The 18,198-nt window shown below is 45.2% G+C and overlaps 1 protein-coding gene across 1 annotated transcript in view; it reads right to left on the bottom strand.

Moving 5' to 3' along the window:
- The window catches only part of LOC147123617 (uncharacterized), a 53,595-nt gene extending 38,432 nt beyond the window's left edge, over positions 1-15,163 (bottom strand). The window contains exons 1-3 of the mRNA XM_086004785.1: positions 14,738-15,163; positions 6,685-6,843; positions 1,152-1,310 (exon numbers count right to left, since the gene is read on the bottom strand). Of these exons, the coding sequence (XP_085860911.1) occupies positions 1,152-1,310; positions 6,685-6,829 (304 nt within the window). The 5' untranslated portion in view covers positions 6,830-6,843; positions 14,738-15,163. The remainder of the gene's footprint in view (positions 1-1,151; positions 1,311-6,684; positions 6,844-14,737) is intronic.
- Positions 15,164-18,198: the final 3,035 nt, after the last annotated feature.

The raw sequence follows: 18,198 nt of genomic DNA, 5'->3' as shown, positions 1-18,198 counted from the left end.
TCGAGCTTCATTGGAGCAGTGTAAGTGGCCGAGGACAGAGAGATCAGAGTGGGAGTGGAGCGGAGAATTGAAGTGGCAGGTGACCGGAAGCTCGGGGTCACCCTTACGGACTGAACGGAGGTGTTCCGTAAAGTGATCACCCAATCTGCGTTTGGTCTCCCCAATGTAGAGGAGACCGCATCGTGAGCCGCAAATACAGTATACTAGATTGTGCCTGGTTTGAGGTCCTGGTCCTCAGGCGACCGAAGGCTGCACTGGCACACTGAAGGCGGTGTTGGACTTCGTCATCGACGTCTGCCCTTGTTGACAGTAGGCTCCTGAGGTATGGAAAGTGGTCCACATTGTCCAAGGCCTTGTTGTGGATTTTGATAATCGGAGGGCAGTAGTGTGTGGCGGGGGCAGGTTGGTCGAGGACCTTTGTCTTACGGATGTTCAGTGTAAGGCCCATGCTCTCGTACGCTTCGATGAAGGTGTTGACGATGGTTTGGAGTTAGGCGCACCAACGTCAGTGTTCTCGCGCAGGCCAACATCCCCAGCATCGAAGCTTTGACCATGCTCAATCAGCTCCGATGGGCGGGTCACATTGTCCGCATGCCCGATACGAGACGCCAAAAACATGCGCTCTACTCGGAGCTCCGACACGGCAAGAGAGCCCCAGGTGGGCAGTGGAAATGCTTCAAGGACACCTTCAAAGCCTCCTTGAAAAAGTGCAACATCCCCACCGACACCTGGGAATCCCTGGCCCAAGACCGCACAAAGTGGAGGAGAAGCATCCGGGAAGGCGCCGAACACCTCGAGTCTCTTTGCTGGGAGCAAGCGGAAGCCAAGTGCAAGGAGCGCACGTCAACCCAAGCACCCCACCCACCCGCTCCTTCAACCACCATCTGCCCCACCTGTGACAGAGACTAGGTCCCGCATTGGGCTCATCAGTCACCTGAGAACTCATTTTTAATGTGGAAGCAAGTCATCCTCGGTTCCGAGGGACTGCCTAAGGAGAATTGTAAGAAGTACAAGTAAAGATTTCTTAGACACAGCCCCTGTGTCCTTGGCATAAGTGTGAAGGTCTGGCTTAATTGATGTTGACTTATTGTGATGGTGTTCAAATGAAGGAGCCAAGAAAGCTTGGTAACAATGTACTCAGCAGTACTCACCAGCAAATGGGGCTTTTCTGCTGACCACAGACTCCACGGGCCTGTGATTTAGGATCACTCTGTACTTCCTTAGACTGCCGATCCATTGTTCCTCCTTTTTCCTGGGGTCATTCCATACAGGTTTACCTCTGGGAGGAGAAATGTCCCTGAACTGGAATCCTGGTTAAAAAATAGGGGAAGAATATCAGTCAGTAAGTACGCCATTCCTGATTTCACAGGCTCTTAATGTGGGGGTTAACTGTCACGGTACATGCTACGGTAGACTCATGACTAAGGCCAGCGAATGTGGAGCCAGGGGACAAGTAGCAGAATGGATAACAAGCTGGCTACAAAACAGAAAGCAGAGAGCAGGGGTTAAAGGTACTTACTCAGACTGGCGGAAGATGGGAAGTAGTGTTCAACAAGGGTCGGTGTTGGGACCACTGCTGTTCACCATTTACAGAAATAATCTGAACTCAGGAATCGGAAGTACGATATCAAAATTTACGGATGATGTCAAATTGGTGGTTTAGTTAATACTGAGAAAGACTGTGACAAAATACAAGGAGACGTTAACAAACTTGCAGAATGGGAGTGTAAATGGCAAATGAATTTCAATGTAGATAGGCATGAGGTGATGCATTTTTGTAGGAGGAATAAGGGGGCCATCTACTCCTTGTAAAATAAAATAAGATTCTAAATGGGGTAGAGACGCAGCGGGATCTAGGGGACCGATTCACAAATCATTAAAAGTAGCAACGCAGGTTAACCAAGCCATAAGAAATGCAAACAAAGCACTGGGGTTAATTTCTAGAGGAATAGAATTCAAAAGCAGAGAGATAACTCATATAGAGCGTTGGTAGACTATACTTTGAGTACTGTGCATAGTTCTGGTCTCCACATTACAAAAAGGATACAGAGGCACTGTAGAATGTGCAAAAAAGATTTACAAGAATGATATCAGAACTGAGAGGATACAACTATCAGGAAAGACCGAATAGGCTGGGGCTCTTTTCTCTAGAAAAAAGAGAAGGCTGAGAGGTGGCCTGATAGAGATCTATAAAATTAATAAGGGGTTCAATAGAGTAAACACAGAGGAGATGTTTCCACTTGTGAGGGGATTGCAAAACTAGGGGCCATGAATATAAGATAGTCACTAATAAATCTAATAAGGAATTCGGCAGAAACTTCTTTACTCAGAGATTGGTGAGAATGTGAAACTCACTACCACATGGAGTGATTGAGGTGAATAATATAGATGCATTTAAGGGGAAGCTAGATAAGTACATGAGGGAGAAAGGAATTGAATGTTATGGTGATAGGGTGCGATAAGTAGGGTGGGAAGAGGCTTGGGTGGAGCATAAGCACCCGTATAGGGTTGTTGGGCCGAAGTGTCTGTTTCTGTGCTGTACATTCTACGTAATTCTATGAATGGTAACCATTTACCTTTCAAAAGTACCCAGGGAGTCAGTTATTTACTTTTTTGTGGGTGAGACTCCCTCTTTTTGATATATTTTCTTCCTATCCTCTTTTTCTCCTCCAACGTTCACCAATTTTCTCCTCTACTGAAGGTGTTGAATTATTGTCATGCCCTTGTGGAATCTTGCCCAGGTGATCATCCAATGTATGGAAGACGAGCCAGGGAGTCTTGGCAGGTGATTTGACTGCAGACTGAGCATCATAGCTAAGTCTGATGGTAGCCTCACCTGACATCCACACATACACTTTTCAGCAGATGTCACTAGTTAGTGATCTGGAGCAGGGACCCTGGGTGATGTTTCTCCTCCCTAGGCTGGAGACACAGAGGTTAAATGTAGTGCTCTGCTGCCATACCAGCTGAGGTCATCTAACTGAACACAAACCAAGAATCAATCTGCGGCCTTTTGAGCCTCTATGGCTCAGTTATACACTGAGCTATCGATGCCTTCCTTCCCCTATCTTCAACCTACTCTTGTCATGCACCATGGCCAGTCTAGAGGCTATCGGTAAAGTCTGCGATCGGGGAGGGGTGAAGCTTGGGGCAGGGGAGGCTTAAGGTATCCTTGTGGGGCCAGAGAAGCACTACCATTAAAAAGTAAAATAAAATAAACATACCTAGGCCGCCTGTTGCCAGAATGCTGCCTGCGGCCTGCTTTTGCTGGCGGGTGCGAGACCATGCGGGCCTTAGCCTGGCCCGCAGTTAAAATGGCGTGCACGTCCCGATGATGTCATCAGGATGTGACTTTGCCATTTAAATTAGGCCCACGCTCCTCTGGCAAATTAAGATGGGGAGGTAGGAACATGTCAGGAACACGACCTAAAACCCCCTCCCCTCCTGCCATCTTAACCCCTCAACTCCCCCCCCCCCCCCCACTCCCCCCAACCCCCATACATTTCCTGCCGGGCGAGGAAAGTTAAAATCAGGCCTTCAATCCTAGCAGAGAACTCCACCGTAACAACAGAATAGATTTCCAAAACATTCGTAAAGCTTTGACATTCAGAATATAACAATATTGGTAATGAACAAGTTAAAATGTCTGTATGAAATTCACATTTGTTACTAGTATCACATTTTCAATTCATTAATCTTTTATGAAAATCAAAGATCACAGAGTTAATTATGTCCTCTAATGTGACAGAGATCTTCAGTAAAAGCATATAATGAAAGCTCTTTATCTGAAAGATTATTTCTAATTTGTCACTATACACATGAAGCCAAACTGATCCTCTAAGCACAGCAATTCTTAAATATGAGTGATGAGTGACTATGAAATAAAAGGCATTTCATACTACTGTATAATCAGACTATAACTTACATGTATTTCCCTTGTAACACTTGCTAAAATGAAAGCGTATATCATTGTAATTTGAATTAGACTGTAGAGTATCACTGCATCTTGAGTTACATAGTATGATGATATTATGATCATTTTCCATATTCGAGAACTTACCATCTAACTCTGCTGCCTCCAATTTTCATGAAAGGTTAATGTATTGAAATCACACTGTGCTACCAGTAACAAATGCGGCCAGAGGAATTTCATATGAATACCTTAATATGTTCATTACAACTAGCATACAGCCCAGAAGTACATCTATCTGAAGAAAATAACATACAAAGGAATGTGTTTCAAAGTCAGTGGTAAATCTTATGGTTGACAATGATCCCTCCTCATCCTCCCCGAGTTCTCTTCAGCCTTTGATGTAGTCGATCACACCATCCTCCTCCAATGCCTCTCCTCCATTATCCAGCTCAGTGGAAATTCCCTCGTTGGATGCACTCTTACCTACCCGATCTTCATTTCCTGCCCCAAATCTGTACCTCCGAAATTCCCCAAGGATCTATCTTTGGTCCCTTCCTCTTCTTCATCTACATACTACCCCTTGACAATATCATCTACAGGCATGCGGTCAGCTTCCACATGTAAATTGACAACACCTAGCTCTACCTCTCGACACTTCCACAGCCTCTGTGCTGTCAGACTACTTGTCCGACGTCCAGTTTTGGATGAGCTGCAATTTTCTTCTGTTGAGCTTTGGAAAGACTGAAGGCATTGTCTTCAGCCCCCGCCACAAACGCTGGATCCTTGCCACCAATGTTTCCCCTCGTTTATTTTTTGGTGCACGGCCCCATTCACAGTTTCGCACACACATGAAACTTAACATTGAAAAAGCCGGTCCCGGGCTGTGCGGGACCGGCAGAGAGGAAACATTGCTGGCCACCGATTCCATCTGCCTCCCCGACCACTGTCTCAGGTTGAACCCGACTGTTTGAAACCCAGCTGTCCTATTTGATCCCGAGATGAGCCTTTGAACCCTACCTTCTCCATCACAAGGACCATCCACTTCCACATTGCTCGGCTCCACCCCTACCACAGCTCGCCTGGTGCTGAAACTCTCATCCATGCCTTTGTCACCTCCCGACTCAACTATTCTAATCCTCTCCTGGACGGCCTTTCATCCTCAGTCTTTCATAAAACTTGAGCTCACCCAAAACACTGCTGTTTATCCTGCTCCAGGTCCCACTCACCCATTACTACTGTCCTCGCTGACCTACTTTGGCAGCTGGTCCCCACAATGCCTGCAATTTAAAACTCTCATTCTCATGTTGAGGTTCCTTCATGACCTCACCTCTCCCTATATCTGTAACCCTCTCCAGCTCTCCATCCCCTCCTCCAGAACTCTCTGTTCCTCTGACTCTGGCCTTTTGTGCATCCCACCTTCCTTCAGCCCACCTTGTCCCCATCCCCATCACCACTCCAGCCAAGAAAATTCACACTTAGCTTCAATTTCCATCTATTTGCACTGAGCACACTTCTTTCTGGCCTCCCAAGGTCCACCCTTCATAAACTCCAATGCATCCAAAACTCCACCCTCCACATCCTGTCTTGCATTAAATTCCACTCATCCATCACCCCTGCCCTCACTCACCTCCACTCGCTCCCTGTTTCCAACAAACCAAATTCAATTTGCTTATCCTCATTTACAAATCTCTCAATGGCCTTGCACACCCTACTGCTGCAACTACTCCTAGTCCTATGTTCCACGCTGTACCTTCAGCTGGATAAACCCACCTCTTTGTCCTTCTTTGACTCAGTGTCCATTTATTTCTGATTACGCCTCTCTAAAGCATCTTGGGATGTTTTTCTATGTTTACAGCACTATATAAATGCAAGTTGTTATTTATAGATTTCTCCAATTTCATGCTCATGGTTCATAAGATCATCTGAACTCTCAATGTGTGACAAGTTTGCAATCCATTCCTTGCTTGTTCTTGTCCTACACATACAAAAAAACAATTCTATGGAGGAAATAACAACAAGTCCCATTTGTATTGAACCTTTAAACATAATAACATTTTCCAAAGGGCTTCACATAAAACAGAGTAGAGTGGTTATTAGTTGAATTATTCAGAGAGGTAACTGAAAGCATTGTAGAAGTAGTCGATTTTGAGGAGGTTGTAAAGGCAACGAGGGAACAGACAGGGGCAGAGTTTTAGGGAGAGAGCTCCTGAGGCGTGACTTAGATGATTGAAAGCTCTGCCATTAAGTGAAGTGGGAAGCACAGCAGCCCAGAGGGGCCAGAGGATCATAGGGTGCAGCGTGGAACATTGGGCTAGGAGTACTTGCAGCGGTAGGGTGTGCAAGGCCATCGAGAGATTTGTAAATGAGGATAAGCAAATTGAATTTGGTTTGTTGGAAACAGGGAGCGAGTGGAGGTGAGTGAGGGCAGGGGTGATGGATGAGTGGAACTTAATGCAGGATGTGGAGGATGGAGTTTTGGATGCATTGGAGTTTATGAAGGGTGGACCTTGGGAGGCCAGAAAGAAGTGTGCTCAGTGGAAATAGATGGAAATTGAAGCTAAGTGTGAATTTTCTTGGCTGGAGTGGTGATGGGGATGAAACTAGAAAGCAGATTTTCAAGTTGAATTGTAGACTTTTGGACAATCTCCCAGAGTGTCAGGACAATTAGAATTAGATAGTGCAAAAGAAAAATACTGTGGATGCTGGAAATCTGAAATAAAAACAGAAGATGCTGGAAATGCATTTAGTTCTTTTACACTAGAGAAACTTACCAGTCGCTGGCCGAATGCGGGGTACTGCGTTGATGGGGTAGGGATCTACCGGCCTAATGGTCCTGATTGCACATTCTGTGGTCTGGGGCTGGAGTACCCCAGTCACGGCCGCTGAGGAGTTATAATATTGAATCTGTGTTGGCATTTTGTTGTCCAGTCCTTGAAAATTAAGAAATAATTAATTGGAAAACTTGGGCACAGAATGAACGTAAACAGCTCTGCTACCTAGAATACAGCAGTTTTACAAAATAAATCTCTTTAAAAAAAAAATGTTCCCCTTCTTTTTGCTCCTCCTTTTCTAAAGGTAGTGGCTTATGTGGGGTACGGTTCCCTACGTATTGCCAGACTATTTAACCAGGGGTGGAGCATAAAAGCCAAACCTGATCCTGTTCTCACTTGTGGTGGGGTGGTGGGGAGGGGGGAGATTTCATTATTTATAGTAAAATCCTGAACATACTTTTTATATGAGCATTTAAAATTTCACAATAAATAGTGAACACTGGGTATCTTCTCCCAAAATGTATTACCTTACACTTATCCACATTAAATTGCCACCTGTCTGACCATTCCACTAATCTGTCTATGTCTTCCTGAAGTATTGTGTGTTTTTTTGGTCAGAAAATGTTGAAATTGTGCTCTCTATGCCCACACTGAGGGAGTGTTGCACTGTCAAAGGTGCCATCTTTAGAATGAGATGTTAAACTGAAGACCCATCTGCCCTCTAAGGTAAATGTAAAAGATCCCATGGCGCTATTTCGAAAAAGAGCTGAGGAGTATTCCCCGGTGTCCTGGTTAATATTTATCCTTCAGCTAACACTAAAAACAGAGGATCTGCTGCTGTTAGTGGGACCTTGTTGTGTGCAAATTACTGCCTTGTTTCTTACATTAGAACAGTGACTGCACTTGAAAAAGTATTTCATTGGCTTTAAAGCGCTATGCGACGTCCTGAGGTCGTGAAAGGTGCTTTATAAATGCCAGTTCTTTCTATCTCTTAACTATTCTTCTACTTTCTGTATGATTATTAAAAACCCTTACTATTTCCTTTTATATTATCTACTAGCCTTTTTTTGATATTGCTTTTTGGCCCATCTACTCTCCCTTTTTTAATTCCCTACTACTATTCCCCGTGATTTTCTTTAGTATTGTTAGTCCTAATTTTATCAAATGCCTTCCTTTTATGTTTCAGTTTAATTTTAATCTCTATTTATCCATGGAATTCTATTCTTTGATGCATACCATGTATGCCTTATGGAATATATTTATTTTGTGCTCTATGCATCTCATATTTGAAGATTTCCTATTGCTGTTCCATTGACCTATTTATTAACTTTGCTGCTCAGTTAATTTGGGCCTGATCTCCCCCACCCCTTATCGCACTGATCTTTGCCTTTTTCCAGTTCATCACCCATATGTTTGATTTTTCATTAATCTTTTCTATTTTTACATTGAACCTAATTAATCTCAGGTAGTTAATGTCTTAAGCAAAACTCTGTCGACCTCCGACGTAAGGGGTGTTCTACGCGGAGTGAACACACGAAAGGCTGCTGGACCGGATAGCATCCCTGGACGGGTACTCAAGGAATGTGCTGATCAGCTGGCTGATGTCTTCACCGCCATCTTCAATCTGTCCTTGGCCCAGGCAGTAGTCCCTACATGCTTCAAGACCGCTACCATGATTCCTGTGCCAAAACAAACGGCTGTGACGTGCCTGAACGACTATCGACCTGTCACACTCACACCCATCATAATGAAGTGTTGAGAGAGACTGGTCCTGGCTCACATCAAAGCCAGTGTTCCCGCCTCTCTTGACCAACACCAGTTTGCCTATCGTGCAAACAGATCAACGGAGGATGCAATCACAACTGCTCTACACTCGGCACTGAATCACTTAGATGGTAAAGAGACCTACATCAGAATGCTGTTCATAGACTACAGCTCAGCATTCAACACTATCGTCCCCAACAAGCTGGCCACCAAACTCCAAACTCTTGGTCTGAACACTTCCCTCTGCAACTGGACCCTGGACTTCCTAACAAACAGACCCCAGTCTGTCAAATTAGGTAACCACACCTTCCCCCCCACCCCTGACCCTGAACACGGGGGCCCCACAAGGATGTGTGCTGAGCCCCCTCCTCTACTCCCTCTTCACCCACGACTGTGTGGCTGTTCATGGTTCCAACACCATCATCAAGTTTGCGGATGATACCACGGTAGTAGGCCAGATCACCAACAACGATGAGTCAGCCTACAGGGAGGAGGTCCAGCATCTCGTGAAGTGGTGCGCCGATAACAACCTGGCCCTTAACATCAAGAAAACCAAAGAAATCATTGTGGGCTTCAGGAAGTCTAAAGGCGGAAGTCACACCCCCATCCACATCAATGGGGCTGTGGTGGAAAGGGTGGACAGCTTTAAGTTCCTCGGAGTCCACATCACGGAAGACCTCTCCTGGTCCCTCAATACCTCCTCTCTGGTGAAGAAGGCCCAGCAGCGCCTATATTTCCTAAGGAGGCTGAAGGGATGTAACCTGTCACCTCTGATCCTCTCTAACTTTTACCGCTGCACAATAGAGAGCATCCTGACAAACTGTATCACAGTATGGTATGGCAGCTGTAGCTACTATGACCGGAAAGCCCTGCAGCGGGTAGTCAAAACTGCCCAACGCATTACCGGCACCCGGCTACCGACCATAGAGCACATATACCAGAAGCGCTGTTTACGGAGGTCACGGTCCATCATCAAAGACCTTACCCACCCCAGCCACAGTCTGTTCGCCCTCCTGCCATCTGGGAGATGCTACAGATGCATTCGCACCCGTACGACCAGATTTAGGAACAGCTTCTTTCCCAGGGCTGTCATCCTACTGAACTCCACAAATAAACTCTAAAGCCTGCACATCTGCCAATGCACTTTATTATGGTTATGTTCATGTTAATGTATTACAAGCCAAATGTATGTTGAATGTTTAAATGTCTTAATCTAAATGTACACTCTCGGGAGCCGCAAACCTACATTTCGTTGTACTGCGCTTGTGCACTAACAATGACAATAAAAGTTGATTTGATTTGATTTGATTTTAAGGGCAGTATCAACCCAGTCTCAGCATAAAGGAAATATTCAGAATGACATTTATCATTGGCAGGAATACTCACCACTGAAATGGTACTCACCTACAGAACTACCTTCAGTTTAAACTTCACAAGCTAATACATAATATCACACGTAACATGCCATCAGACCCTGGTGGCTTATCCACCTTGATTTCTGTTAATTAATAATGCCACAATTTTGGTGGCATTTTAAATAAATGGGTTAATGATCATGTTGAAATGGTGGACTGAGGAATAACATACAAATATAGAAAGAAAGAAAGACTTAAAGTTATATCGCGCCTTTCACGACCACCGGACGTCCCAAACCGCTTTACATCCAATTAAGTACTTTTTTTTTTAAAGTGTAGTCATTGTTGTAATGTAGGAAATGCGGCAGCCAATTTGCGCACAGCAGGCTTCCACAAACAACAATGTGATATTGATCAGATAACCAGTTTTTGTTATGTTGAGTCAGGGATAAATATTGGCCAGGACACCGGGGATAACTCCCCTGCTCTTCTTCGAAATAGTGCCGTGGGATCTTTTACGCCCACCTGAGAGAGTAGACGGGACCTCGGTTTAAAGTCTCATCCAAAAGACAGCACCTCCAACAGTGCAGCGCTCCCTCAGCACTGCACTGGAGTGGAGTGTCAGCCTAGCTTTTTGTGCTCAAGACTCTGGAGCAGGACTTGAACCCACAACCTTCTGACTCCGAGGCAAGGGTGCTCCCAACTGAGCCACTGGCTGACACTACACTGCGTATGTGTTAAGTATTCGTCCACTAATATCAGTAACACTTATTTCTAAGATTTTACGTAGTTAGCCAGTGCAGCTTTAAAAACAAATGCTCCACGCCTATAGTACTAGTAACATATCTTATATAATAAATCAGAAAACAGCATTTTAAGTAATTAAAGCTCATGCATTCAATCAACGATGGGGAAGGTTTTCTCTTTTAGAGCTTAATTTGTGAGGACGCCTCAGGTGCTTAACAATAAAACCCATTGGCTTTGACGCATCAATCTGGTTAGTCCCAGTAACAACTTCCAGTGGTTCACCTATCTTCCATAGTCAAGCGGAGGAGAAGCATCCGGGAAGGCGCCGAACACCTCGAGTCTCTTCGCCGGGAGCAAACGGAAACTCAGCGCAAACAGCGGAAGGAGTGCACGTCAACCCAAGCACCCCACCCACCCGCCCCTTCAGCCACCGTCTGCCCCACCTGTGACAGAGACTGTAGGTCCCGCATTGGACTCATCAGTCACCTGAGAACTCATTTTTAGTGTGGAAGCAAGTCATCCTCGGTTCCGAGGGACTGCCTAAGAAGAGAGAATAGTCTAGTAAAGTGAAATGCCACCCCCACCTTTCTCTCCGCCACATGCTACTTCCTGGAGGCTGACAGGACGGCAGTTGCAAAACTCAGAGTGGAGTGTGCTGTGTCAGTGTCTTAAGCTTTCTACGTCTGAAATGAGGTTACAGCCATTTACCTCTCTCAGCCTTCCCTTCTGCCCACAAAACATTTTAATCTCCAGATTGGCATTACACAAGCACTACTTCTTGATTTACCTCGTACTTTCTCCTGTTGTTTTCATCTTTAGTAGTGTGCTGGACTATGACCTTGGCCCTTCAAATAGGTTTCTCAATAGTCCAATAACAGCAAGGAGTTTAGAATAACTTTGCTCTGTGAGTCAACTTTTTTCCATTAATTTCTATGACATGAGATTTCCCTTTCTCCCCATCAGTTTTCTTCTCTATTCCACTTTTTTTCTGAAAGCGGTGACACATTCTGAGGTACAGCGATTGGCAAAAGAACCAAAGGCGACATGAGGAAAAACTTTTTTACGCAACGAGTGGTTATGATCTGGAATGCACTGCCTGAAAGGGTGGTGGAGGCAGATTCAATCATGGCTTTTAAAAGGGAATTGGATAAGTACCTGAAGGAAAAAAATTTGCAGGGCTATGGGGAGAGGGCGGGGGAGTGGGACTAGCTGAAGTGCTCTTGCAGAGAGCCGGCACGGGCTTGACGGGCCGAATGGCCTCCTTCTGCGCTGTAACTATGATTCTAGTTTCACAAGGTGGAGGCAACCCTTTAGCAATCTCTTAAAATCATAATACGATAGCAAAATACTGCAGATGTTGGAAATCCGAAATAACAACAGAAAATGCTGGAAAAACTCAGCAGGTCAGGCAACATCCGTGGAGAGAAATGGGAGTTGACGTTTTGGGTCGAACCCTTCTTCAAAAGAAGGGTTTGACCCGAAACGTCAACTCAAATTTCTCTCCACGGATGTTGCCTGACCTGCTGAGTTTTTCCAGCATTTTCTGTTGTTATTTCTTAAAATCATAACCTCTTTATGTGTGAGACTAGAGACTGAGTGCTGGCAGACTAATCACCTTGGGGGCCATCACAGCTACGACAGATCCTGTCCCCATCCGACAGCCACCCACTTTCCAGCAAGGGTCACTGATAACAATCCTGAGTAGGGAACCGCAGCTGATTTTCCCCTCCCGCTAGCCCAGAGAGCCTAAGGCCAACTCTAGTTCCTGCCAACTCCATCCCAGCTGAGAACAGCTAACTCAGTACAGACCCAAGAGAAAAAAAAGCATCTGGTGTCCGTGGAAACTATATCCAACCATGAGTCAACATCGTTAGTGAAGAAAGGATGAAAAAAATACAAAGATTACATAGGATATACAGCACAGAAACAGGCCATTCGGCCCAACCAGTCCATGCCGGTGTTTATGTTCCACTCGAGCCTCCTCCCGTCTTTCCTCATCTAACCCTATCAGCATAACCCTCTATTCCCTTCTCCCTCATATGCCTGTCCAGCCTCCCCTTAAATGCATCTATTCTATTCGCTTCAACCACTCCCTGTGGTAGCGAGTTCCACATTCTCACCACTCTCTGTAGTTTCCCACATTACAACAGTGACTACACTCGAAAAAAGTACTTCATTGGGTGTAAAGCGCTTTGTGATGTCCGGTGGTTGTAAAAGGTGCTATATAAATGAAAGTCTTTCTTTCTTCCACCTTAAATGTATTTAATGACCCAGCCTCCACGGCTCACTGGGGCAGAGAATTCCACAGATTTACGACCCTCAGAGAAGGAATTCCTCCTCATCTCAGTTCTAAAAGGGCGACCCTTTATTCCGAAACTATGCCCCCGAGTTCTAGCTTCCCTACATGATCTAGATCTAGATCACTCATGATCCCTACAAAAAAAAATATTGCTCACTGGATCCTTCTTTAGAGAACTTGATGAAAATATATCATCCACTCTGATCATTGCCCAGCGTATTTACAGGGTGTAAAGTGGGAACACAACTGGGCTGAGCTGCGATTTCTCCTAGGTTCAAATAGCCTACCAACTGTCACTGGGCCTAAAAATCCATGCGCGGCAATCCCAGTCGGTGTTTGTGGGGTCAGTGGGAGGGCACCTCATTTGAATGGGACCAGCAGGCAGCACTTCTTAACCACCACCTGACCCATGTCAGTGGAAATTCTGCCGGCCGCCCACCCGTGGGACAGGGAGGAGGCAGTTGCCTAGGCCCCTGTCCCCCGAGCCCAGCACTGCTCCGATTGGCCCCAAGTCATGTGGCCTGGGCACCATCGGTGGAGCCCATGTGCGCCCTTGGTCAGGCTGGTTTGTAGTTGCAATGGCAGAGGCTTAGAGCACGACAGAGCAATAATATCCCGCTAGTGAAGCTTTTCTACAGAGTGAGGTATAAAGTGGATGCCAGGTTACCCCAGGGCCCACTTTTATTTCACTCAGCATCACCAGGGACGCCACTGATATGCTGGGTACCCATCCAAGGCTAGGATGGGGAAGTTCCAACCTAGGGAGTGCCTGTCCTGGCCTGTTAGTTGCCTTCTAAGGGGTGGGATAGAAATTCCAACCCCTTAAAAGACAATCTGGAAACATACAAAATTGACAGGCAGGAAAAGTCCAGTTGGTCCATCAAGCCTGATCCACACACCTTGATGGCTGGAGCATTATAACTGGATACAGTCAACCCCCCCAGCCTGGGAGAGGCAAAAAACAGAGAAAAAAACCCAGGGCCAAAAAGGAAAAAAATAATCTGGAACATTCCTCTCCGACCCCCTCCCCTCAGACAATCGAAACCAGTCCAGGAGATCACATGGACCAAGCATAGACAACATTCGCAGAAACAATGGCGACCCATGCAATTGGATTCCCCCTATTTTATTAGGGGTTCTGCCAGTTTCTGTCGAAGTTACGGCAGAGCGCCGGTAAAGCCTCTGTGGAATTTTGAGGCCACTGTGTTTAGAAGAGACATTCAGAAGAATAAGAAATGTAGCCATCAGGAAATGCTGTGGGGTTGCAGTGTGTTAGAGCACCGGGCGCTGGGGGTCTGAGTTTGCAGCTGCAATCTGATAGATACTTGACGAGCTTCTAACTGGGGTGAGTCTGGGCATTTCCAAGCCGAGGGAGGGAGGCCTCCGTTGCACATTTCCTAGTTTATAGTTGCCGTGGCAGAGTCCTGAGAACACTATAGAACAAGAATATCTCGCGAGTGAAGCTTTCCAACAGAGTGAGGGATAAAGTGGATGCCAGGTTACCGCAGGGCCCCACTTTTATGCACCTCCCAGCAACCAGAGAAACAGCAACACAGGCAAAGGACTGGAAACAGGTCCTAGTCCTTATCTTCTCAGACAGGTACTAGGGGGGAAACCAGAAAAAAGGGGGCCAGAATGAAACACAATAAAGCATACCTTAATAAATAAATTAATAACATAGGAGCTCTTAACTCACACAAACCTGTTGCGAAAACACAAAGGCTTAAACTCTAATCCAGCTCTTGTTATAAAAACAAGAATAGAGACAGAATGAATAACACTAAAACATCCTAAAGTGAAGGTGATAACAACAACAGATTAAGGGACTGATCTGTAAAACAGAGTGGACCAGACAGAAGCCGTCTGTCTGTTAGTCTCCAGAGCTTACCTTTAAATCACTATCAACAATAGGGTTCAGATGAAGTCAAGCCGTATCTAACTATCCAGTTGGCCTGGTGTAGCTCTGTAAATATTTGATTCAAACAGGGTAGCGAAAGTCCTTGTGATCGGGTGAGTGAGTGAATGATTCTTGAGTTCCCTTTTGCTGAAGCCCGTTTGCTGTCTCTCGGGATCCAGCTCTGTGTGTGTTGTTTAGGGATTTTTGTTGCTAAGGAAGCGAAGACAGGAATTAAATGGACGTCAACGCCATTGCTCTGATATAATTACTAATCTGTTCGAGCAAAATTGGGACAGCGCCCAGAAACAGAAAGTTAAATGAAGTCTCAGGAGGATATAACGACACATGTAGTGGCGTTGCCTCTGTTTGTAAGACACCTGGTAATTTCTGGGTGTATGGGGTGTGTCCTCGGGAAACAGGTGGGCGCTTCAAACAAGTAAAACAACAGTGAGAAGACTGATATTTAATCAGGACCTATGGCACTGGGATCAGCCTTTTGACAAGGGTGGACTCTCCCCAGAGCATGTTGACTCTCAGGGAGATGAATAATCCCAGGTGAAATTCTGTAACAATTTCCTCCCGATTCCCCAGTTCAGCAAAAACTCCAAGACGCCAATCAAATACCGTGCTTAACATAGGAGGTGGGAACTCAATGAATGGCATTAAAATTGTACTTTTTGTTTTGGAAAGCCCCCCTTTTGAGTTTTAATTGAGAACACCCCAAAACAGACGAATGTGTCTGCTCATCACTGGTGAGTTTGGTATTCCTCCAATGTACATCTCCCAATTTGGGCAACCAGTGTCAGCCTCAAGCATTCCCAGGTCAGGTACGGACAGACAAATGCAGCTTAAAGCTCTTTCTGCTCTACCATAAGGTACCTCACCCTGCTATTCTTGATATCTTTCTGGTACCTCAGCCTGCTATTCTTGATATCTTTCTGGTACCTCAGCCTGCTATTCTTGATATCTTTCTGGTACCTCAGCCTGCTATTCTTGATATCTTTCTGGTACCTCAGCCTGCCATTCTTGATATCTTTCTGGTACCTCAGCCTGCTGTTCTTGATACCTTTCTGGTACCTTAGCCTGCTGTTCTTGATATCTTTCTGGTACCTTAGCCTGCTATTCTTGATATCTTTCTGGTACCTCAGCCTGCTGTTCTTGATATCTTTCTGGTACCTCAGCCTGCTATTCTTGATATCTTTCTGGTACCTTAGCCTGCTATTCTTGATATCTTTCTGGTACCTCAGCCTGCTATTCTTGATATCTTTCTGAGTGGTGTTTCCATTTTGTGCAGAATTCTGAGCAGCTATGTGTTATGAACCGGTATACTCTAGGAAGTGAATTGAGACTACCTCAAACTCACACTTCATATTAGATCCCTACATCATCGAGTGAAGACATTCAAACCCAGATCACAGAGGTGAAAGGACAGTACCACCCAGCCCCATAGTTTCAGTACCTGTGCACTCCCACAGCACACGCCAACAACTTTGTCACAAAGCTAATAAAGGACCAATAAGGCAATGTGGTGCCCCATTGCACATTGGGCACTGGGTCCTGGTATTATGAGACACAGAAGCCAGGATCCACCTTCGCAACCGATGCGTTTGATAATGCTGCCAAGATGGAAGATAATGTGGAGAAATGTGAAGTTATCCACTTTGGTAGGAAAAATAGAAAAGCAGAGTATTTTATAAATGGTGAGAGATTGGGAAATGTTGGTGTTCAGAGGGACCTGGGTGTCTTTGTACATGAATCACTGAAAGTTAACATGCAGGTACAGCAAGCAATTAGGAAAGCGAATAGAATGTTGCCCTTTATTACAAGAGGATTTGAGTATAAGAGTAAAGAAGTCTTACTGCAATTATATAGGGCCCTGGTGAGACCACACCTGGAGTATTGTGTACAGTTTTGGTCTCCTTACCTAAGGAAAGATCTACTCGACATAGAGGGAGTGCAAGGAAGGTTCACCAGACTGATTCCTGGGATGGGGGGATTGTCCTATGAGGAGAGATTGAGTAGACTAGGCCTATATTCTCTAGAGTTTAGAAGAATGAGAGGTGATCTCATTGAAACATACAAAATTCTTACAGGGCTTGACAGGGTAGATGCAGGGAGGATGTTTCTCTGGCTGGGGAGTCTAGTACCAGGGGTCACAGTCTCAGAATAAGGGGTCAGCCATTTTGGACTGAGAGGAGAAATTTCTTCACTCAGAGGATGGTGAATCTTTGGAATTCTCTACCCCAGAGGGCTGCGGAGACTCAGTCATTGAGTATATTCAAGACAGAGATTGATAGATTTTTGAATATTAAGGGAATCAAGGGATATAGGGATAGTGCAGGAAAGTGGAGATGAGGTAGAAGATCAGTCAACTTTTTACAATTTATATAAATGACTTGGATGAAGGGACCGAAGGTATGGTTGCTATATTTGCTGATGGCACAAAGGTAGGTAGGAAAGTAAATTGTGAAGAGGACAGAGAGAGGCGACAGAGGGATAAAGATAGGTTAAGTGAGTGGGCAAGGATCTGGCAAATGGAGGAAAATGTGAAATTGTCCATTTTGGCAGGAAGAATAAAAAAGAAGCATATTATCTAAATAGTGAGCGATTGCAGAGCTCTGAGATGCAGCGGGACCTGGGTGTCCTAGTGCATGAATTGCAAAAGGTTAGTATGCAGGTACAGCAAGTAATTAGGAAAGCTAATAGAATGTTATCATTTATTGCGAGGGGAATTGAATACAAAAGTAGGGAGGTTATGCTTCAGTTATACAGGGCATTGGTGAGACCACATCTGGAGTACTGTATACAGTATTGGTCTCCTTATTTAAGGAAGGATGTAAATGCGTTGGAAGCAGTTCAGAGAAGGTTTAGACTAATACCTGGAATGGGCGGGTTGTCTTATGGGGAAAGGTTGGACAGGCTAGGCTTGTATCTGCTGGAGTTTAGAAGAGTAAGAGGTGACTTGATTGAACATATAAGATCCTGAGGGATCTTGACAGGGTGGATGTGGAGAGGATGTTTCCTCTTGTGGGAGAATCTAGAGCTAGGGGTCACTGTTTAAAAATAAGGGGTCGCCCATTTAAGACAGAGATGAGGAGAAATTTTTTCTCAGAGGGTCATGAGTCTTTGGAACTCTCTTCCTCAGAGGGCGGTGGAAGCAGAGACTTTGAATATTTTTAAGGCAGAGGTAGATAGATTCTTGATAAGCAAGGGGGTGAAAGGTTATCGGGGGTAGGCAGGAATGTGGAGTAATCGGATCAGCCATGATCTTATTGAATGGCGGAGCAGGCGCAAAGGGCCAAATGGCCTACTCCTGCTCCTATTTCTTATGTTCTTATATGCATGTCATGTGCTTGGAGTCTGGGGACTGAATATGTGTAAAACTCATTAAATGCAACAATTTAATGAGAGGGCCCTTGACAATGAGACCCAGAAATCTGATAAACTAAACA

The sequence above is a fragment of the Somniosus microcephalus genome, chromosome 2, assembly GCF_052327205.1.
Source record: "Somniosus microcephalus isolate GS21.2 chromosome 2, FLI_Smic_1.0, whole genome shotgun sequence".
NCBI classification, from domain to species: domain Eukaryota; kingdom Metazoa; phylum Chordata; class Chondrichthyes; order Squaliformes; family Somniosidae; genus Somniosus; species Somniosus microcephalus.
This window is presented reverse-complemented; position numbering and strand designations above follow the sequence as displayed.